Here is a 22,771-nt window from a genome sequence, read left to right as displayed (position 1 = left end):
AAGGGGCTCCCAGCCATCAGTCCTACTAAGATCTGTTTTATCTGCTATTTTCGGCTGTTGTAAGGAACAAGATCAATCCAGACACGGTACGTTCAGAAGCTAAACAGGAGCTTCCGACATGCCCTACAGAAATCATAGACTATCAACTGAACAGAAGGAGATAATGTTGTGCAGCAAAAGTGATCTAAAGGGAGAATGCTCCCCACAAAGCCATGGCCATGTAAGGAAGCCCTGGGAAGGCAATAACATGGGAAGTGCAGGTTGGTCCTGGGTCACAGGGCACAGCAAGAGAAAAGCTCTAACAAGGCCACAGTAGGAATTAGCTGTCACTGAAGCTCATACTATTATGGCTATGCATAGGGAGGCTTCACATCGGCAAGAGGGACGTAGAGATGATCTCTTCACTTACAAAAAGGCTTGAAATCCCAGAGAGTGTAGAAAGAGCAAAGCAAACAAGCAAGAGCACATCAGGAGCTACTGCAACACAGATTAACCGGTATGATATAAATGTAAAAGACTTTCAACCAGATGGTGCCAAGAAGACAGACCTGGCAACATTTTCTAGCTACTCAAGAAGTCAGACACTGTAAACAGGAAGGGAAACATACAGGATGTTACTAGGGTTAGTAAAGAGGTGGAAGGTGAGATTAAATGAGTACCAAGGGAATTTTTTCAATGCTGAATACCCTAGGCCTTCAAAGCAAAGTGAAGGATCCTAGCAGCAGACAAAGACAGACATCAAACAGACTCTTCCCTTAGTCCCCACCCCATCTCCTGCAATAGAATGGAGCTGGAAAAGCCATGGAGTCCACGGGAAGCACCAACAGACAGGATATACTGAAAGACACACTGAAAGATGAGGTTTATCAAAATGGATGGCCCAAGCACAGAAGAAAGATAAAGAAAGCTCAGCTAAGTCTCATCTACTTCAGCAGCTGAGGTTCAAGACAGGGTAGCTTCACACAGTCTGCTCTCCTAGTGTGGGTGTGCAGGGAAGAAGGAAGCACAGAAGCAGCCGTTGCAGCTGGAGGGGAGAAATCGTCGCATCCGCTTTGTCAACGCCAAAGAATCTAGGCTGACATTTTTCTCTTCCCAACAGTCGAATCCCACCCTACCAGCTGCACGTCACAGCTGACCTCCAGTCAGGACCTATCTGAGTCAATGTCACGCAATTAAACTATGCAACAGCAGCTTCTCCCACTTGTACATACACAAATTCTCTCCTGATAGGTCACTCCAATGGGCAGGTGAGCAGAGCAAGAGGGCTCCCCCTCTTACAGCCACACAGACAAGCACCAGCATTTATGTTCATCACAAAACCCAGAAAGAAGGGTTTCCACCGCAGCCTCTCTAGAGATCTCAGTACATCCCCTTACTGAACTGACAGAGGCAGATTCTTTTCCCCTTCTTTAATCTGAGAAGCTCTGACCTTTAAAGTACAGACCTCTTCCCATAGGAACAGGATGCCTGAAGAGGAGAAAGACAGTAACACATGAAATACCTAGAAGTGATTAAATTGGATTGACGAGGAAGTCAGGAAAGATAACCACCATGGGAATACACTGTCAATTCCAAAAAACTGCAGTGACTGTCACAGCACTACATCCAACAGATAGAAAGTGGCTGCAGTGCCAGTAAGTCATCATCAACAGTAAAGTGCAGTCCTACTTTAAAAAGTGCATATGTTGGGGGGAAAAAAAAAACACCAAGAAATGTCCCCTTGTTACTCAGCAGGTCTGTTCCCTTCTGGGTATCAGTCAGAGTTGCTGACTTCAGTGACAAATATATATATAAATCATTCCAGTTTCTTCATCCAGTTAACATCACACAGCTCCACATCAAGAAAGGCAGTTGGTGTCTATTAGCATCCTAGCAATGTCACCACTACGGGAGACTGAGCTGCTGTCTTTTTTGATTCACACACAATCAATAGACTTGTTAGACTGCAATTAGAAGGTCAGATCCTTCCTTGCAGCCACTCCTTTGCTTCCACACTGAAACCGATAGGTTTGTACAGGTGCCAGTGGAAGCAGAATTAGGAAAAAGTGGTCTTATGTGTGTGCTAGTGAAGGTAGCATTTGGTCTACTGAATCCTTACTGCTGCTAGGAACACAAACAGCAGGGAGAACCTATATTGGCTTTGAGGGTGCCGCTTAAAAATAGCATGAGACAGCAGTTTAATAAAGTAAAACATATGAATATTTGACATGGCACCATACTGAGATGAACAAAAGGAGAGCCCAGATGAGGCCTCATGTTGGTTATTCATTATCCAGACTAGATTACTTTTGCTCCCACAATAAGCAGAAGAAATTACCCCCAGCAGTACCACAGGCAATTGCCTTTATTGCAGCTGATATCACAATGAACAATATTGTACGTGTCTCCCTTGCACTTCGCTGTGGCTCACCGAGATTGTGAAGGGAATAAAACTGAGATCGTCTCAATATGCAATTACATATTCAACATTTTGCCCTTTCCATTGCCAGTTGTTGAGTTTTCCCTCTCATCCAAGAGATGAATGAGCATCCATGAGGTAAGGATGCTGCATTTGTAAATGTCAAGCATATTATAAGAAACTAGAGTAAAATAGTCAGTAAAGCTGATGGATATCTTGTCTCATTCTAATTTTAAGAAAACGGACTGTCCCTCCATCTGCAGACTCACTGTCAGCCATTATTTTATATACAAAGCATTTGGTGCAATGGGAAACATTATCAGTGCATGAGGAGTTGAGTACAAAGCCAAGAAGAAAAGGAACAGAAAGCCTCCACCTCCAGGTAACCTATCCCATCCAGGATCAAAGTGACAGGTGAACAGTCTTTAAGAGTGGTTCAGCCTAGGAAATTATAAAATAGATTCCTGCTCTATAAAATAGAATTCCTGCTAGATTCCTCCTGCCTGTGGAGGAATATCCCTACCTTTACGCCCTACCCTTCCAGAGAAGCAACTACAAATAGCAGGAAGTGGGCTTTATCAGGTAGAAATCTAAGGTGGATTTTTTTCTTGATATATGAAATGCTGACTATCACAGATGACCTGTGCAATTACCCCAAGGGGCAGCATAAGAAAAGCCTGGTCCATCACTACCCAGTTACTAATTCTTCATGGAAAAAATGCAAATCAGGCAGTGCTTGCCACCTTTTAAAAAAGAAAGCACCATCTAGGAAGCCAGAGGTTTCAGTTTCAATCTCACTTGAGCAAAAGCCAAGGTTTCTTTGTCAAAAGGAGGAGAATCTGGTGTAAGAGGCTAGCACTTGACAAGAGAAAACAAAGATGACACTGCAGTGGAGATAAGAGGCAAGAGACAATCTTCATCAACACAGTAGCCAAAGACAGACAATTTCTAATGTTGGCTAGAAAGTAAATAGTGAACTTGAGACAGAAGGCCTATCACAAAAGCAATCTGTACAAAACCTGACAGAAAAATAATATTGACAAATATCCCCCAAAGAATCACCCCTTGCTGGCAAAATACAATCATTGTGGATAGTCCCAAAGACAAAATTTGCACGCCAAAAAGGACCATAGAGAATCAGCACTACAGAAGATGGGTGTGAAGCAAATCAATGAAAAGAAATTAGATACTAGTAATCCAAAAGTAAAACTATCTATGACTTCTAGCCCCATATAATTATTTCATTAAAGCATTTACATTTTCCACATAGAGATGTAGAAATTCCATGAAGAAGGATGAAGTCACTGTAAAACAGGGAGCTAATGTCCACAGGCAGGTGAAGATGAAAAACGAGATAAATGTGTCTTGGTTTGATCTCTGGAAAAGAGTGAAGCTGCACTGTTCTCTCACTGAGAAGATCATGGCATGAAAAGGAGTTGTGCATTGATCACCACAGAGGATGTGTTGCTTTCCTGGGCAGCAAAAGAGTGCTGTACATACAAGCACTTGACTGAAGGTGATAAACTCCATTTAAACATCTGCCTTACAAACTTCAGTGAGGTTTCAAAGAAGGTAAGGCTGAGAACATGAATAGGCCTCTTCCAGGCATCTTATTTATTCTAGATTACGCCTATTCTGGATCTTAAAATAGACTCCTTTTTAACCATGCACTCATCAGCACTAGGATTCACTAGCACCCCACAGTAGCCAGCCAACTGTGAGATACATATCTAATTACCTCTTTGAAAGCACAAATACCAAGTCTACATAAATTGCTGTCCTGACTACACATAACTTGGGTGAGCTTCTAAACACAGCCATGAGCAATCCAGATATTTCAAACTCCTTCTCTCCTGGGCTTTGACAGGACAATTCAGTTTCAGGGAGGCTCAGTCACCTCTGCTACAGGAATGACCACATCACGACAGTCCCCAGAGAGCACCCCACAAGGATAATTTGGGGCAGATAGTCTGCAACTTCCAGGGGCACACAGGCACACAGAACATCACTGCTCACTTGGAACTCGACCAGCACAACAGATCTGATGTTCCTGACACAGGGACTCCTTAGTGGCCATAAAGCAGTCAGGATAATGCCTTTATGTCTTGTTTTAAAAAGCATCAAACCTGCAAGTCCAGCATTCCTCACTTCCAAGCCTTCATGATGCTGCTCAACCATGACTCAGACAGAAGACAATGGTCCAACATCAATCATGAAGACCTCCCCTCCATATGGCAATGACCAAGCTCATTTTGGCACATGATATTGGGAAGCCAAAAGTTCAATATAAGCAAGCTTGGAAACCCACTCTATACTCAAGTCCTGGTTTTGCAAATCCCCCATCGCAAACAAAATTTGTGTTGGCTTACAGAGAAGTACATGTTTCTAGAAGTTAGACGGGAGCTGCTAGATTTTACTATTCAGTTGCCTGAAACAAGAAAAAGAAATCTCCTCTGTTGGCTTATTAATCTGTCATAACGAGATTCTTCATAATTAATTTGTCCCTAACAGTTGCTTTGTAACAGTAGCGAGAGAATATTTCAGGAATGGCAATTACCTCTGGTGTCAAAATGATGAAGAAAACAAATGTTCAACTATCAACAAAATGCAGTGCCTTTTCCACTCCCACCCAATGGTGGGTGACAGCACTGCACATCAGAATTACAGTGCGGTTAATTACTAGGCATGTTGAAATTGAGAATTCATTTCCCCTCTTGAGATGAAATTTGTTGAGTGATGCAGGAGGAAGGAGGAGCACCTGCCACAGGGATGGGAGTTGTGTGGCGAAGCGATCTTACCCATACATTGCTGCTTCTTTAATTTATTACACGTACCTCCAACAATTACAAGCTGTGGACATTTTTTTTAAATATTTAAAAGAACCTTCCTTCATCAGCAACACATACAAACCATCATTTCAAAGATTTTGCAAAAAGAAAGAGCTTGGCTTCTTTGCCGTTGCTTTATTTAAATACAGTATCTTTCAAATAAAAACCACATGCCTACATCAGTCTTTCAATACCAATACCAATACAAAATATAATAAGTTTCTAGGCTGTTCACAAATGGAAGAATTCCTTGGGCTGTGCACTCATCGGATTTCGGCCCATTACGGAACCTGATACCTGACTGTTTCTGGAGTGAGATTTCTACAAACGAAACTAAGGCACGCACAGTATGGAGCTCACCTCTCCACAGGACAACTCTCCATGGAGACAACTCTCCATGGGGAGCCATTAAAGTTAGAGGGAGGGTTAGAGGTGTCCCACATAGAGTTGTACTCATGTAGAGTTGTGCCCACTGAGAGTTGTCCCATGGGGAGTTGTCCTGGATCCATGCTGGGAATCCTACTCCAGAAGGAGACTGGGAAGGGAAAATCTGCTGGCTCAGATGCTGTGGACACAGTTGTGCAAAGTTGCAGCCTGGAGAGCTGTCCTGCCTGGAGCTGGTGACGAATCTACCAGCACCTGGGTCTCAATTTTCTCAGAAAACTAAGATTGTGGCAAATCTTCGCTACATGACTTGCTAATCAATGTAAGACCTGGTAGAGTAAGTCTGTACCAAATCTGACAAGGGCATGGCAGGGGCCAGGGAGGTGGTAGCCAAGGCGGAGGTATCAGTGGGGAGAGGCAAGGGCAGAGTTGGGACTGGCAGAGCAGGAAGCTGATTCAGGTCTGGTACAGGATGGCAGCCCAAACAAACAGAGAAGTCAGCTGTGCAGGGCTAGTGTGGGAAGCTGCATGCACGCAGGCAGGGATATACCAGGATTGGTGGCTGTGTGAAGCTGCTTCTGCCTGCATTTTGCTTGGTCTTGAGCCAAGTTACCAAGTACTTGCTACCCTAAATTTCAAATGCAGGTTTAAAAGAACAAAACGTAACTCTCGCTGCTGGTACACACTCAGTTCCTAGCCTTTGGGGCCACCAGAGGTCAAGAAGGGCCGCAGTTGACCTAACCCTGCCAGTCAGGGAGGCAGGAGCTGGTACAGCTGTTGGGGACCCTTCACATGCATCAGGCTGCAGACACGTCTTGTCTTCAAACACACAGCCCAGTACAAGCACTAACTAGAGAAAGGAAAGTATGGTTCCAGCTAACAGCCTTGCTGTTTCTCACTCCCCACCACTCAGGAGCCATCATTTCATTATAACAATGTTCCCCAGTCAAGGATCACCACTCTGTATATTGGCAGTGAACAATTCCTAATTCAGACTGCCACAGCAAAACCTCAGCTTATTGCAAGATATAGAAGCAGGGAAGCTGTCCTGGAGAGGAAAACAGGAGACAGAAGAGGTGAAACCAAACCATTCCAGAGATAAAACGGCTCCTGCTGGGCTCTGGATATGCCCAGCTGTGCTGCCTGACTGTGAAAGCAAAGGAAAGGGCCTGAGGGAGGAAACTGTATCTTCCCTATTTCTCTTGAAGTCCTACAATAAACACATGGGAGTGGAAAGTCTACTGCCCTTCAGCAATCCTGCGAAAAACAACTTGTGTTCAGAGCAACCCGACAATAACAAACAGGCTGCACAGTTACAAAGTTCACAGGCAACTCAGAAAGAATACATTTTCAAACAGAGACTGTAGGGGCAGGAAAGACAATTTAGGAGATGGGGTGGAGTTTTGTTTTGTTGGGTTTTTTTTGAAAAGCAATTCTGCTGGTGAACTTTTCAGTGAATTTAAATTCAGCAAAGCTGGCAAGACAGTAAATGGATCTAGGCTTGGCAAGAAGCATTTCATAAAGCACTGTGCATGTGTGTGTATGTGCAGGCTCACATGGAGATTCATTGTTAAAGTGGAGCTAGGAACAGAGTGGAGGCTGTATAAAGATGACCCTTGTCACTATGTTTATCTGCTCCCTGTGGGCCCCTTCCAAGTCACATCAGCTCAGTACACTGACAAAAACAAGTTGTTACTGGTGTCAGACCTGCCAAGATGATGATGCTGCAGAGGAAGGAGCAGCAAGCTGCTCTGAATGGCGCACCATCAGCAGAATCTGCAGCCACCGAGACAGGACTCTCAAGTTAAAAAAAGAAAGCAACAAAAAAAAAAAGAAACTTCAAACCAATCCTATGGAACCAAAATTAGACTTAACTAGGCTAGCAGCTAATGTGATTACCATCTTGGATTCATTCCTCCAAATCCATCTTTGAACCTTTGACTCTGTCTTGGAAGCAGTTATTTCAATAGAACCACTCACATCCTGAACACACGGGCACGCATCTACAGGCAGACAGATGCACCCGTCCAGATGTACAAAATGCAGACACATGTTCACATCAGATTTCTAGCCAGGGCACCTGAACACCCTAGTCAATAAAGTAAAGAGTAGCTTCGAAACCTGGCACCGAATTTTACATTTTGCTTTGTTCCTAGACTAAATCAGCAATTGTTCCAACTCAAGAGAAACACAGATTCATTTTTAACTAGTCCCCAGGGCTTCCTTAGCCTGGCAGAGTCCTGTCTGGCCCTGGGGTACCGGATGGAGGAAGACAGCAGAGTTCCCTTCAGAGACACTTTCCCCTCAAGTACACAAATAAGGTGGCCTCCATCTAGGCAAAAGTGTTTGCCTGAAACCCACTAAGATGCCTTCAGTGTCACCAAGAAGTTCAGAAAAGTGTTTGCAGACACCACCCATCACAACACTGACTTAACAGACTAAATGAAGACACTGGCTTGATAGGTAAGCTCATTGTGTGCTACCCTCTAGAACATTCTTTTATCAGATACAATTTGGCAGAGCAAATCTGCAGTATTCAGTCCCACTTTGAAATTTGGGCCTGGCCTGATATGTGAAATATGTGTGGCAAGCCACACCAATCTTTTCACTCCTGTTTTTACATCTCTGGAATCCTAATTAGAGGTCCTTCAAGCTGGTGTTTCACTGCAAGCTGACTACAGTAACCTTAGAAAGGGGAAAAGAATCCACAGTATGGGTCTTATTAAGGACTCAAAGGACAAACCAAACATTTGATGAGCTTAGTTAGCCACTGCAAGTACTGATGTGTCCCTATCCACAAATGAATCTTTTAGGTATCTGTTCTCCTAGTCTCAGATAAGATTATTTAAATTCTCAAGCCAGATGTCTTCCTATTTTCAAAATATGTAAAGCACTGGTTAACTGGCTAGTAGCTCAAGGCTATACAGTTCTTTATTAAGAAAGCATCTCTATTTAGGACTTCGCCCAAAGTCAATGGGACCAGCTTTAAGTTACTTACAGTGGCATCCTAAGAAATTCCCACTTTCTTTGTGTTTCCTTCTCCCTTTACACAGGCCTTCAACCCTCTGAGAAATCCCATGTGCATGTCTATTTGCACCACTCATGTGAAGGGTGAAAATCCAGGCACGTAAATCAATGTCAACAATAAACTCTTCAGAGAAGAAGAATGGTTGGCTCGGTGATCCGGTGGGTCTTTTCCAACCTAGTGATTCTATGATTCTATGATTATCTCTTGACTTTGCACTGCTGAGTGTTCATAGGTCATTGAAGATGATCACAGGGCTGGAACACCACTCAAACAAGGACATGCTGAGAGAGCTGGGCCTTGTTAGCCTAGAGAAGAGAAGGCTCCAGGGAGTCCTTACAGCAGCCTTCCAGTACTTAAAGGGGGCCTACAGGAAAGATGGAGACGGACTCCTTATTAGGAAATGTAGTGATAACAGTTTTAAGCTGGAAGAGGGTAGATTTAGATTAGATATCAGGGAGAAATTTTTTACTGTGAAGGTAGTGAGGCAGTGGAACAGATTGTCCAGAGAAGTCATGGATGCCCCATCCCTGGAGGTGTTCAAGGCCAGGCTGGGTAAGGCTTTAAGTAATCTGATCTAGTGGAAGATGTCCCTGGCCATTGCAAGGGGGACTAGAACTGGATGATTTTTAAGGTCCCTTACAACCTAAACCTCTCTATGATTCTATGATTCATTTCACATTAGGACTCAAGGCGTTGTCCAAACACTAACTACAACAAGATTACTTCTTCACTTTCCATTTGCTCTTTTTATAGCGCTCCTCATGGTGCAGGATCCTTGCAGCCTACATCCTTCAAGGGCTTCCTAATGGTTTCCTCACTGTACTGGCTGAGATGTTCTTCAGATAATCTTCCACCTATTACGTACCTCTTCAGTAGCCATAAGGAAGCAAAGTAATGAGGTCTTCAGGGATTCAAATGAAAAGGGATAGCCCCACCTGGAGGATAGAAGGCTAAATGCTCCCAAGGCACACAGTTTCACTCGTGCTGGGGAGGTGCAAGACAGATACAGGACCACTTAGGCAAGTGGTGTGCCTGATATGCCACACTCATGCTCTTGGAGTGAAGCACTTCAGGGAAAGGGTGTACAGCCGGGGGTAGGGGGGGAAAGTGCAATAAATGATGCACTGACTCTTTCCCCTCACTTCTCTGTTTCTTCCTCCTCCAAAAATGTCAGTGTGATGGCCCATTTCTCTGAATAAATCACTGCAGAGGACTGAGAACCAACTCAAAAAAAATGGACCTTCTTAATGCTACAAAATTAAAACCGAGAGATGCTGCAGCCATAATGTTCAGCTGACACCACTCTAGAAAGCAGAAGAAAGAAAAGGAAGTGTCTTATAATAAAATTTATTTTACAGGTTTTTTTTACAGTACAAAGCCTTCATGCTTTATGTGTTGGAAGGAAGTTTGCTCCACAGCAGTGCTCAAACGTAGAGTTATCAAGCCACCAGCTGGCCCTGCTAGTAGCTTTTTTAGACTGCAATAGCATCAACCATGATGCCCTCTTTTAGATGAAGAGACATCCTGGGGAGCACATAATAGGGCAACCTGGCATGATCAGCTCAGGGACCATGGATGGGCTGTGAAGCTCTTCATCTCCTGTTGCTGGTTGCCATGTAGCATGGTGACAGAAAGTCACTGCCACCTAATGGTTATTCCGTGTGACATAGGGAAGTTCATTTGCTTCTTCTCACAATTCACCACAGGCTGAAGCACAGGCAAAGAGAGCCACCAGGGTTCTCACCGGCTGTGGTGTGGAACAGCCCACAATCTCCACTCAACAGCTTCCTTTTTGGAGGAGAGCCATGGATTTCCATGATTGGAAAGCCATCCCCCAAAGCCTGGGGATTTCTCTCTGCAGATGCAGTCCATCTCCATCATGAAAAAACTATTTTAGGATTTCACTTCCTATTATTTAAGGCACACAATGTTACAGAATCACAAGGGAAGTCCAAAGACACAGCCTACTTTCTTGGTCTGAACTATGCAGAAGCTCTAGTTTATTTTCGAAAAACACAGGCAGATGTACACCTACTCATTTTCCTTCCAGGATCCTTCAGTCAGGCAACTCCACTGTGAGACACAGCTCATTTTGAAAAGACCCACTCTACCGTGAGAAGCAAACAAAACAAGTGCCAGGGATAGCCTCCAAGGAGCAAGAAATCTTATTCTGCATAAAGATGGCACAAGGTTACACCTTCCAAATATTTGCCCAGATACTGACAACCCAATAACCAAGAGTTTGAATGAGAACATCCTTATTCTGCTCTCAAAAGGAGGAGAGTTAATTAACCTCCCCAAACGGCTTTTCCCTGACAAAGCAATTCTGTAGCCAACAAAGTTAATTCAAGAATGGATTCCTAGTGTCTCACGAGACACCTTGACCAGAGACTCTTTCTCTCCTCGCTACCTCCTCTCCATAAAAAAAAATACCTGTATCCACATTCACAGCAGTAATCTTGGCTTACATAGGAAAATGACGAATGCCCAGCTCAAGATTTTCCAGTATGGACACCAGTGCAGGAATCTGCAAGATGACCAATGGTTGGACTCGATGATCCAGTGGGTCTCTTCCAACCTGGTTATTCTATGATTCTATGACCAAACCATTCCAGTCCTCCTAGTACACTGATAACAACTCAGAAGCCCATTGATACCAGCACTTAAACAAACTGCATGTTGTCAGATACCTCCTGACTGACAGCATGATCAACAGAAATTGATGCCAGCAATATAGAAAGTGCCAACCAAGACATCCAGGTGCTATGGAAATGTCACAGAGCAGGCTGACTTGAGGCTGAAGAGACAAACACTCAAAGAGGCAAACACTACAGGAGGCAGAAGAATGTCCTCTACAGAATAAAATGGTTTGTTGAGAAAGCAATAGGTAAGGAAATGGCACTGAGCAGGCTGCCCTCCCTCCTCTAACCAAGCACAAGCAGGGGCAAAAATAGGAAGAAATGCCCAAGCTTATGTGTACAAAGATGGCCAGAATCACTTAATGAAACAGACATGAAGTGAAGAAAGCTCCTATCTCCCCTAATTCTCCTGACACTAGACCTACAAACATCCCGTCCTGGGGCTAACCATGGCTACCACTGGCCTTGACATCAATACATTTACATTATATTCATATACAGGAAACGGGCAGGCACCCCAGAAAAGAAACCATAACTCAGGAGAAAGATAAAGTTACCTATGTGGTCCAGCCACCAGTGGGGGGATGGAGAAACCTTTGGGATGGACGTGATTTCTGACCACTTAAGCACATTCCTCTTTGCTACAGGGATAGTAAGGAATGGAAAAGGTAAGGCATCTTTTCTCTTGACTGCTGCTGAGGAAGGGCTGTGAGTGCCATCAGGAAGGTGGATTCTCCTATCTGCTGGCTGACAGGAGAACCAGAGAGAGGCAAATCAGCCCCAGGGACACACAGTGATTTCCCAGCTACTGCTTGCTGCCTCATGGAGAGGAGCAAATACACTCCCAATCTGCTGGGAGGTGCTGAGAACTGAGTGGCTGAGAGCATTTAGCATCAAAAGCAACCCATGAGGGATGAAAAAATAGAGTAAGATTGAAGATAATTCCTTGGAGCTAACCAGGAACCTTGCTAAAAGCCCCTGGGGAACCATTTCCTTCTTAATCTGCTTTGCATTTCATTGTTTCCTAATGATTCTGTCCCTGTTTGTCCCCAACAGGCTCTAGGACTGGTGCAGCCACTGAGGCTTCCCATTTCTCATTTGAGGCTGTGGGTAATTTAGAGGCACCAGTTTAATGGCTGACTGGGAATCCGTGAAGAGTGAGTTAAACGTTATCATTTGCACTGGAGTAGCACCCACCAGTATGCTGAGTATCAGGAGGTGATGCACAGAAAAAGCGTTCTTCCAATCCCAGCTGCAAACCCATCCGAGACACAAATGCAGCTGCACCCCTCACCACACTCAGAGGCAGAGTGGCTGCACCCAGACCTGCCAGCACTATCCACAGTCCCAGGCTGACCAAATACTCTGAGAGTAACAGACACCTAACCAGGACAGAGGCAAGTAGAAGCAACATTTGGTTAAGTATACTTCACATACAGTATTTATGTGGGAGAGGGGTTCATATCCTCTTGATCCCATCCAGTGACTAACCTTTAGTACCAATTCCAATGGGGTAACTTCTTCAAAGCTGAGCTAGTCCAAGGCCAACAAAAACAGCTCTCAGTGTTAAAAGAGCTGCAAGATGGTAAAGACTTGGTTGCCATCGACTTAGAGGTGCACTGAGGTATAAGGGCTTGGTGTGCACTTGCCCAGGCCTAAAAAAATCTCCCCTGCCAAGCTGATGCTTTGCTAGCAGAAGCACTACAGGGATGCTGCTAAGGAACCCACAAAGGCTGTTGCTGTCAGGCCCAGTGGAGGCCCTCCATACACCTGCCAACAGCAGGACAGGCCTCCACAGACCAATGAGTTTTGCTAACTCATGCTAAGCCTGCACCTATTTCCTCTTCTCTATCTCCCAGCTCGTTCCTCTCCATGCAGCCAAAGGCCTTCCCACAAAGTCCTCTTGTGCCACACTGACATGCTGCCCTTGCCACTCCAGGTGCAGAGGCTGACTCAGCTAGTCCTGGCTGCCAAGCAGGGAGAGGACAGCTCTGTGCAGCACCAGCAAACCGGGCCCTTTCTGGATGCCAGGGGCATGAATTGACAAACCATCAAAACCTGCATGACAGAGGTTAATGAAGCCATGGAGAGACACAGCAAAAGGTCAGGAATTTGCAAGGACTGCTGCAAACTGCTGCCAAATGACAAGCTGTCCACAGCACTGTAACTCCATAACTTGTCACTCAAAAAAACCTGCAAGTAGCCCTTCTGCAAACCAGGTTTCAAAGCCACATGACAGAGACATGGGCGGATGGAAAGTGGAGCTCCAGACTCCAACACACCTCCACTTTACGCCAGGGCATCAGTGCCACTCACCTGGGATGAGGAGACACAGTGAAGCAGCTTAGCATCCTTAGATAGAAGAGGACGAGAATAAGCCCAAGAAAGCCTCTCTGCAAACTGTTCCAAATACTCTACAACCATACTGATGATGATGTGGATTTTTTGCCAGAGGAATACTAATGCACATTGGAGTTCGGTGTCACTGATTTCCACCTGGCCCATTGCTGTTCCCAGCTTTAGAGTGCCCCAGCCTGAAAGTCCCTGGAGAGCACCACCCTATGTGTTACAACTACACCAGTGGCCTAAATCCTACATGCACTAAGAAGAAAAATGACGTTAAAGACCTTACTTCAAATATACTATGCAGACTGGCCTAATTCAGCACAAACTATATTTCCCACTCCAAAGAGGCCCTAAGCAGGAGTAGCAGAGATACCCTGGCTACATACACCATTTGCAACCAATTAAAACTCGGTGTCACTCACAGCTCAAGGTTTTGTAAGGCTGTAGGCTGTAATGACAGGTGCAGCACAGGACTGAGAGGAACAGTAGCAGTGCTTATCTTACTTCTAACTAGAAATGCTTTTTCTATTCACATTAATTAGTGATATCAAAACACACCAATGTACTTTGCAATGAAATGTACTTTGCCCAATTCTGATTTCTTCAAGGATCTCCAAGACTGATTCACCCCTATTATTTCCCTTCCAACACACTCTTTTTCCTTAAATCCCTTAGTCTTCATGTTATGGCCATTACAGAAGGTTAAGAAACCGCTGCCAGTCCCCTCCCAGCAGCGGATCTCCACACAACCTATCTGGGCAGCAGAGAGCCAGTGACAGAGCCCAAACATGTCTTATCCCACACACTGAGAACTTGAATTTCTAACAGATATAAGTAAGCACTGGTTGCACAAGGCTACTCTTGATGAGGGATCTTCTCCATTGGTTCACACAGATCCTGCAACAATCTTATGTAATACGCCGCACAGTTTGTTCCTGCCATTACCAGTTTGGTAGAATGTATATTGTATTATTAAGCTGACAGCTTGATGGTTTTCTTGACAGTAAAGACTTTGGCAACACACTCATGCCTTACAATTTCTGAGGAATGCAGTCCAGTGCAACCACTTACCTGTGATTTGAGGAAGTCATATTCCTCTGATCCATATGGGACGCTCCGAAGGGAGGTGAGATAGTCATAGGTGATAACCGCCGTCTGCAAATGAAACCAGAATTCTCGAGCAAACTCTGCAGTTATCTTGGATTACAACAAAAATCCTTTCTGTTATGAGAATGTATGTGGCTTAGGTTCTTAAGTCTTGGCCCCACAGTGGAGTTCATGGCAACACTCACACAAAATTACATGAAAAGATTTAAATTTCAATGAACATTTATAGAAAGCAGTGCAAGGACCTTGTTGACATATAGGTATTAAAAATAACCAACATTTGGCACTTCTATACTACCTTGCATTTTAAAGCTCAAAGCATCGTCATAATCTCTGTACAGCACCTTCCACAGTGGACTCTCATTCTCTGTCACCTTCCCCAATAAGGTCTGCTGCTTGTAACAGAGGCCATGAAGACCCTGTTTTGCCCCACCAGTTATCCCATACTTCATCTTCACACCTCCAGCCTGCTTAACCACACTGGTGCCCAGTGAGCTCACTCTGGGTAGATAGTTCAGCAGGGAGCAGACTGGCTGAAGACAAGCTCACTAACGAGCACAAGCAGTGGTACTTTTGCAGATATTCAACTAGGACTAGAGGGCCAAAGCCTCAGATACCCAATTACAAAACAACTATATGGGGATCCAGCTAAAGCCTATTAGCTAGACATAGCCACAATGGAATTGGATTCCTAAGTGCCTTAATGATTTCTGAAAATGGACCTAGAGTATTTCACAATTTTATCCTACAATTAATGTTCCTCTTTTTTCCACAGTTAGACAACAGAAAAGAAACATACAGACAACATTCATAAAGTTTACTTATCGGGGAGAGAAGGGAATGTATACCTAGATGAACCTGCACACTAATCTGTCATTTGAACTTCAAGGTCCTTCCTATAAAAAAACATTTGGATAACTCAGATCAAAAACCACATATCCTCAAACCTCCATACTGAAGGGGTAGCATCCCATTTTGGGACAGGATGCTAACCCCCTCCTTTCACCACAAACACACCTAGTAAGACCATAAAGCACAGCTGATGTAACATGAAAGCCAGGGAGGCAAAAGGACCAAATCTACTTTGAGATAAAGTTGCTGGAACTGACACCAGGGAAACAGTCAAAAGCTCAGAGATGCATCCAAGAGGCAGTGAATCTGGCAATCAGCTACAGACAGACACACTCCTTCCTTGTGGATGTTAGGTTTCTCACATTTCCTGTTTTCCAGATCGGAAACTGAGCTTTTCAGGCTCTTTTGACCCTGGTGAACTCAGGAGCTGCACAGCTACATAGTGTCATATTCAGAAGAAAAATTTTCAAAGCATCTTCCCAACCTCAAAGAACAACTTTGAAGTGGAGAGAGGTTCAAATCAGCCTTGCATGAAGGCTTGAGTTGATTCTTATATTATCTCTGGTCTACAAGGGTAATTATCACCTCCAACTTGAAAAGAAGCAGCTAACAGATTGGCCTGTATTACAGAGGAAGAGGGAATTAATTAAGCAGTTGCTAATTACATCATAATCTTAAACACTAAATTAGTATTATGATGATCCTGATAGGCAACTCTGACATTGCCAAATCCCCGCTACTGTCTGAGATGTATTTCAGCTACTGCACAGAATGTTCCTACCATATACCCCAAACAACTGGGATACCCTCAAAGAAGCACAGCAGATGCACAACTGCTCTGCCAGGTTTCTAATTTTACTAGAACACAGAAACTGTCTGAACTGTGATTCTGCCCAGGCCACTGACTTCGAGATTAGTGCTGTCATTCATGTTACAGTGTGAGACTGAATCTCAGAGGCATAAGGAGACCTCCAAGATCAACAATGCCCTTTACAAATGCCAGATTACTTCTTTAACTGATCTTGTATCCAGTCACTGGATTGTTAAGTGTCCCAAAGACTTGGGATTCCACTTTGTATCAATGAATTCTCAACACCCTACACTGTTCCACCACTCCTGAACTACCATCAGATCTCACCAGGTCATTGCACAACACGCCCTCTGAACAATTCTCTACTCACACATACACAAGAGCCAGCTCCCTAAACTGAGACTTAAGAAGACATTTTCTCCTGGTGCACTTCACCAAGTGTCTTAAGAAAGTCTGCAAAGGACGACTGAACCCATATGCTTGAAATACAAGCAGACGCAAATCTTTCTAATCAAACCCAGGTGAAATCTGTCCAGAGTTCTGTAAGTCTAGGTAAGGTTTATTGATCTCTCTGTGTTCTTTTCTCCAGGCTTTTGTTGTTTTGTTTTGTTTACCAAACCATAACTTGTCTTAAATTTTTGTGTCTGCGACTGCTGAACTCAGCTCTGAAAAATTACAGTCTCTTAATTACAGCCTGGTTTTGCGTGCCTATGTCCAATGAGCAAATCAAGCATCCAGGTAAGAAGCCTGGGAAAGGCTAGATTGAAGGACAGACACTTCAGGTCCGTGTACATCCCACCAACATCCACATTCTCAGTTGCTACAGAGTCTCAGCTTTCATCTACAAAAAGTGCAAGCCTGAGAAGCTAGGCTTCTTAGAAATGAACATGTCTAATTGCTCTTTTGGCTTCACCCAATCTATGGCTAAAGAATGAGAGCACTCGGGGCTGCCAGTGCTCAGACAGAGCTGACCTCAGCCTTTCCAACAAGGAGAAGGCCCCAAGCTGGGAAGGCAGAAATCACTAGTGCAGCAGGACTAAAGAAGCAACCTAAGCATATGCAGTCCTAGGAAGAGAGAATTCAAAAGAGGCAGAAAATTTGTGTTGAAAAGTATACAAACAGAGATATAAACACACACCGCCATCACCTACAGAACACTGGCAGCATGTTTTTGGTGGTCACTGCTTGCAGCTATGGGTGCTAAGCCTTCTCTGCATTTAAAGGCAGGGCCGCTGAAGTGCTTTACAGCCCATGATTTGTGACCTCTCTGAAGGCAGACGACATGAAAGTCAAGCATGTCTTTAGATTTGCTAGCATCTAAAGCAAAGAAAATCTCCTGTCCCCTACTTCCCATTAATCAGGAAAGTAATCACTCAAATCACAGACAAACTGCGCAGCTTCATCACTGCAAAATTCTCACTTATTTTTGTCTTAAACAGGCACAAAAAGCACTGTCTTCAAGTCAGATTGAGAAACATTGGTCAAGCAGGCACAACTCAATGGCAGACTAGAGAGCCCAAGCAGCCTGGATAGCAGATTCCACTCCGGCCACAGTGAGCTGTATTCTTTTTCCATGCCGCAGTTTCCTGTGCAGTAATATGGAGACAGTTGCTCCCTGCCACCAGGCAATGCAGGGACAGAGCACAAAGCCTAGCACTCATTAGCTAAGAAGGGCAGTTTGTATTTCTGCCCTCACCCTTTTGAAATAAACACTAATTTCTCACAATAGTTCATGGTGCGGTTTGCACATTTAAATAGCACAGCACCTGAGCCAACCCACAGAGTCTGTTTCTTATTGCATCTGCCCTCAGGAACTGACTCTCTCTAAAACTCATTAATGAAGTGCTTAAAAGTCATAGAATATGCAGACAGACAGCTGCTTACCACTGGGGTTCTGTAAATGATGGAGATCGTGGCCTGAAGTGACAGATGTATAATGCAAGTGAGGTACAGGGAGACTGATACGCCCTCCAGAGTCTCTGCTCTCCTTGTTCCTGGCTGCTCATGGATTCATCAGTGAATATCCTCAAGGAGAAGGCAGCAACCTGTTTGGCTGGCAGTCTCCATTCTCAGGTTTTCTGGAGTGGTGATCAACACAAGGGTGAAATAGCGGTGATGCTAGGCAGATGTAGCATTTCTTATATGAGTCTGCTAATCAATCCAATCTCAGTACATCATCTCCCATCCTCGCTTTATCCTTGGTTTGAGAATGAGCCTTAGGACACCTGCCCTCTTCTTCCCAAATCTCTCATACTAAGGGTGATAGGGCAATGGCTTCCATAGCATATCAATACAACAGCCACGATTCCTAAAACAAAATGTTCCAATGCAAAAAAATTGCATATGCAGACAAGATGGTTTGAACTAGGTCACTGTTAAAGGCCACAGGACACCCGACCTGCGTGACTGACCTTGAAGGGTGTCTGATGAAGATGTGGGCCCAAAGTGAGCCCTTGCTCTGAAGGTCCCACCCTATCCACAGAAGCCAAGAAAGTTCTCTGCAGCCCAGTATCTCTGTTCATTCTTTCCAAAACGTGCAAATGACAGCTCTACTCCTTCTATGTTTTCACCTCCTTTCTCCCCACTATGTCCATAACTTCAAGATCTCCCTGTTGACCTTCTGACTCCAGGAGCCAACTGCCAACTGGAAATGCAGAGAGGGAATGCAGAAAATCCCAAGTTCCCTTACCCGTCTAGTGATCTTCCTGCGCATTACTAGAACAAAACTTACTGTGGCAATGGCTCGGCCCACACGAACAACTCCAAAATCATTGGGATCCAGGAATTTGTTGCCATACAGATATATACCAGAAGTGGCTGCCACCAAGGAGGCAAGTTTCAAGGCCCTTCGTGCCATGACCGATGAACCCTGCCGAGACACAAAACAGCAACTGTAACATCTGATAAGGACAAAGTGCTCCCATGCCTACAGCTCCACGTGACCTGACAATCCAAGTTTTAATTGCTCCTTTGCATTGCTAGCACTGCGCTCAGCCAAGAGCTCAAGCAGTCATGTAAGCTCAAGCAAACAAATGCAAGTTCTGGCTCCACTGTTATTTCTAACTCAGCGGTGTCCATGGGCCACAAAACCAGAAGTAACTCACTGTGCTAGACCTCACACATACACAACAAAACATTTGATCGTGTTTGCAAGGGGTCTACATGGTCTACAAGGAGAAACAACAGGTGGACAGAGACAAGGGAGCACATGCTCACCAAAAGTCAATTCTGACCACAACAATAGGCCACTTTGTCACCGCAAATGTTTTGAAGACATCACAGCACAGGCAGGTTGCAAGGGGATAATAGAAGATGTAAACAAACAGGGTGTAAAAAGAGCTCCTGTAACATTAAGAGCACCCAAAATTTATTGGAAACTCTGCAAGGCTAGTTGTGAAAATGCCTGACTGCTGCTGAGTGCTGGGAGAAGAGGTGATGCATCCTTGCAAGCTGCATGCAGCGCCAGCAGCCAGTGGCAGCTACATACAATGTGGCTGGGGGACCTATCAGAGGAACTTGTTTTCACATCATCACTATCCCATTCAAGTGCCAGGTGGAGACTGCACTGGCAGAGCAAACATCTGCAGGAATCAACAGCTTGATCCTGGCTCTGTCACAGGCCCAACACAGGCTTGGAGTGGGACACTACTCTGCTCACTTTTTCTCTGGAAGACAAAGTCAGGGAACAAATGACACTATGCATTTTGAAGCCCTGCATTCATTGCTCACAGTATATAAAGCAGTGTGAACATTTAATTCATTATATGTATACATGTTTTATGATTCCTTATTTCACCTTAGAGGATTCAGACTTATTACAAAATTACAAATCAGGTACACGTTTCTGCCCTTCCCTTTGGCTGGTATTGGGTAGAAAAGATGATCCGCCGTTCTTTCTGCTTACACTGTGTATCAAGAGGCATGGTTCACCTACTCTGCAAGTATTCAAGAGCACTCTTAACAGAATGCAGGTTTTTACCCCATCAAGATGAAGCCAACTAATACTCCCACCCTTATATGTGATCAAGAAACTTTCCCACTTCTCACTCAGAACCTTCCAGAGGGTCAGTCTGGTTCACGCCTTTTCTCTCAGAAGCCTTGTAACCAAAAAATACATACGGTGACACAGGTCAAGCCTTTCAAAAACAGTTCACAAAAACACAATCAGCAAAATAGGCCAATATAACACAAGAGAACCCTGTACATGAACCTTAGCTAAACTTCATTATTTCCTTTTATTTCCTTACAAGCCCCAGGTAACTTCAAGGCAGAAAATCCAAGATTTTGCCAGTGCCAGTCAGAGCTGCCTGCAGCACCCCAGCTGTTTCCTCCAAAACTACAATCAAACTCAAGAGAAAATAAGCCTGGCCCCTTGACTGCAGCCAAATGAACGTGCGCCTCCCAAAAATAAAAAAAAAAGAAGGATGGCCTCCTCTCCCTGCCTTACTAAAATTTTGAGGCTTCTTCCTGGAGTACTGATCTCTTGTACAGAAATCTCTTGTATCCTCTGTCACCTTCAAAAGACATTTTCTGCAAAGTGTTTTAATTAAATCATTTCTGCTCCTTGTATATTTTTGTAAGATTTTGTTTATTGGAAAGTGAAAAGTGCAAACGTTTAGTGACATTTTTTTAACACAGAAAATATGCCTCTTTTTTCATTATTTTTTCCCTTCACCTTCCTTATTACTAAAAGAACATTTGCTTGAAAGCAGGATGCAAGTCCATCTGTTCTCGCAGTTTATTCCTACCTGAAGCTATAATCTGCAGTTCGTGACATCACATGTATTGCCATACCCGCCAGCTGTACATCACGAATAAAACCGGGAACTTTAGGTAGCAAATAAACAGGCAAAGCAGCCAAGCTCTGCAGCAACAAAGCTCCTGCTTTTATGCTTAATGCACTGTACCAATAAAAAGGGAATAATTAACCTCCCTCCCATGAAAGGGGAGCAGTCACAAATCAACTGTAGAATCATAGAATGGTTTGGGTTGGAAGGGACTTGAAGATCATCTAGTTCCACCCCTCGTGTCAAGGGCAGGGACATCCCAACTAGACCAGGTTGCCCGAGGCCCCATCCAGCCTGGCCTCGGACACCCCAGGGATGGGGCAGCCACAGTTTAATTCGAAGTTTAGGATCAGGCGCTGCTGAGGAGCCTCTTCCAAGCACCCGGGCGCCCCTGCCAGCACTGCCTCTGCCTCTCCCGACGCCGGCCTGCGTTAATTAATCGCCTCCCGCCGCCTTGCCGGGACTCGCAGGGGGCCTCGCCGCCCCGGCCTCGCCTCAGCCGCTCCCCGCGGCCCGGGCCCCGCGGTGCCCCCGCCAAGGCCGCTGCGGGTTCTCCTTCGGCCGCGCCGAGGCCGCACTTACCGCTTCGCCGGCGCCAGCCGCCTGCTCGCTCCTCTTCCCCCCCCCCCCCCGGCTCACACATGGTACGGCCCTACTCCGCGCGGCTTGCCGGGACATGTAGTCTCCAGGCCCCGTCGCTGGGCGCCGCGCGGACGCAGCGGGACTGCGAGGGGCGGCCCCTGGGCGAGCCCACCGGCGGGCGGCGGGAGGGTCAGCGGAGCGGGCGCTGCGCCGCTGTAACGGCCCCGTCCCAGCCGCAGGGTGCGCGCCGCTGCCTCTCCTAGTTGCCCTTGAGGTGCGGAGGGAGCATCCTCGAGTTTGGTGTAGAACGAACACTGTCTCGGCTCTGCCCTGGGGCCCCTAGCCTGGCAGAGGTGCCCAGTAAAGCTGCATTCTCTGCTCTTAAGAAAACCTCAGACTTGATGATATTCTGATCATTTTTTCAGTGTTATTTCACTGAAAGCCCTGAAGCAGGGAGCAAGTGGGTGTATCTGTGTGTGTATACACAGATAGAGCAGAAATCATGACAGAGGGCCCAAAAGTGCCACAACTATGGAATCATAAAATCATTAGGTTGTAAAAGACCTTAGAGATCATTGACTCCAACCATACCACTCCACTACTAAATCATGTCCCCAGGTACCTCATCCACCCGCCTTTTAAACACCTCCAGGGATGGTAGCTCAACCACCTCCATGGGCAGCCTCTGCCAGTGCCCAATAACCCTTCCCATGAAGAAATTTTTCCTAATGTCCAATGTAAACTTCCCCTGGCACAGATTGATACCATTCCCTCTCATCCTATCACTTCTACGGTTGGACTCGATGATCCGGTGGGTCTCTTCCAACCTGCTTATTCTGTGATTCTGTGATTCTGTGATTCTGTGATTCTCACTTGGGAGAAGAGACCAGCACTCACCTTCCTGCAACCTCCTTTCAGGTAGTTGTAGAGAGTGATAAGGTCTCTCCTCAGCCTCCTCTTCTCCAGGCTAAACAGCCTCAGTTCCCTCAGCCACTCCTCATAAGACTTG

General features: G+C 45.1%; 1 protein-coding gene across 4 annotated transcripts in view; it reads right to left on the bottom strand.

Annotated features, from left to right (window-relative positions):
* The window catches only part of ADCK1 (aarF domain containing kinase 1), an 86,090-nt gene extending 64,312 nt beyond the window's left edge, over window positions 1-21,778 (bottom strand). For 2 of the 4 annotated variants that reach the window (XM_069858530.1, XM_069858527.1), the window contains exons 1-4: window positions 21,763-21,777; window positions 21,142-21,194; window positions 19,125-19,262; window positions 14,695-14,778 (exon numbers count right to left, since the gene is read on the bottom strand). In XM_069858530.1, the coding sequence (XP_069714631.1) occupies window positions 14,695-14,778; window positions 19,125-19,250 (210 nt within the window). In that variant the 5' untranslated portion in view covers window positions 19,251-19,262; window positions 21,142-21,194; window positions 21,763-21,777. Of the gene's footprint in view, window positions 1-14,694; window positions 14,779-19,124; window positions 19,263-21,141; window positions 21,195-21,300; window positions 21,317-21,762 lie in introns of those variants that run through there. The other 2 variants (XM_069858528.1, XM_069858529.1) reach the window with 2 other exon arrangements.
* Between the last annotated feature and the right edge of the window lie 993 nt (window positions 21,779-22,771).

Source organism: Phaenicophaeus curvirostris, chromosome 5 (genome assembly GCF_032191515.1).
Source record: "Phaenicophaeus curvirostris isolate KB17595 chromosome 5, BPBGC_Pcur_1.0, whole genome shotgun sequence".
Taxonomy (NCBI): Eukaryota; Metazoa; Chordata; class Aves; order Cuculiformes; family Cuculidae; genus Phaenicophaeus; species Phaenicophaeus curvirostris.
The sequence above is the reverse complement of the archived record's forward strand: the minus strand, read 5'-3'. Positions and strand labels throughout refer to the sequence as shown.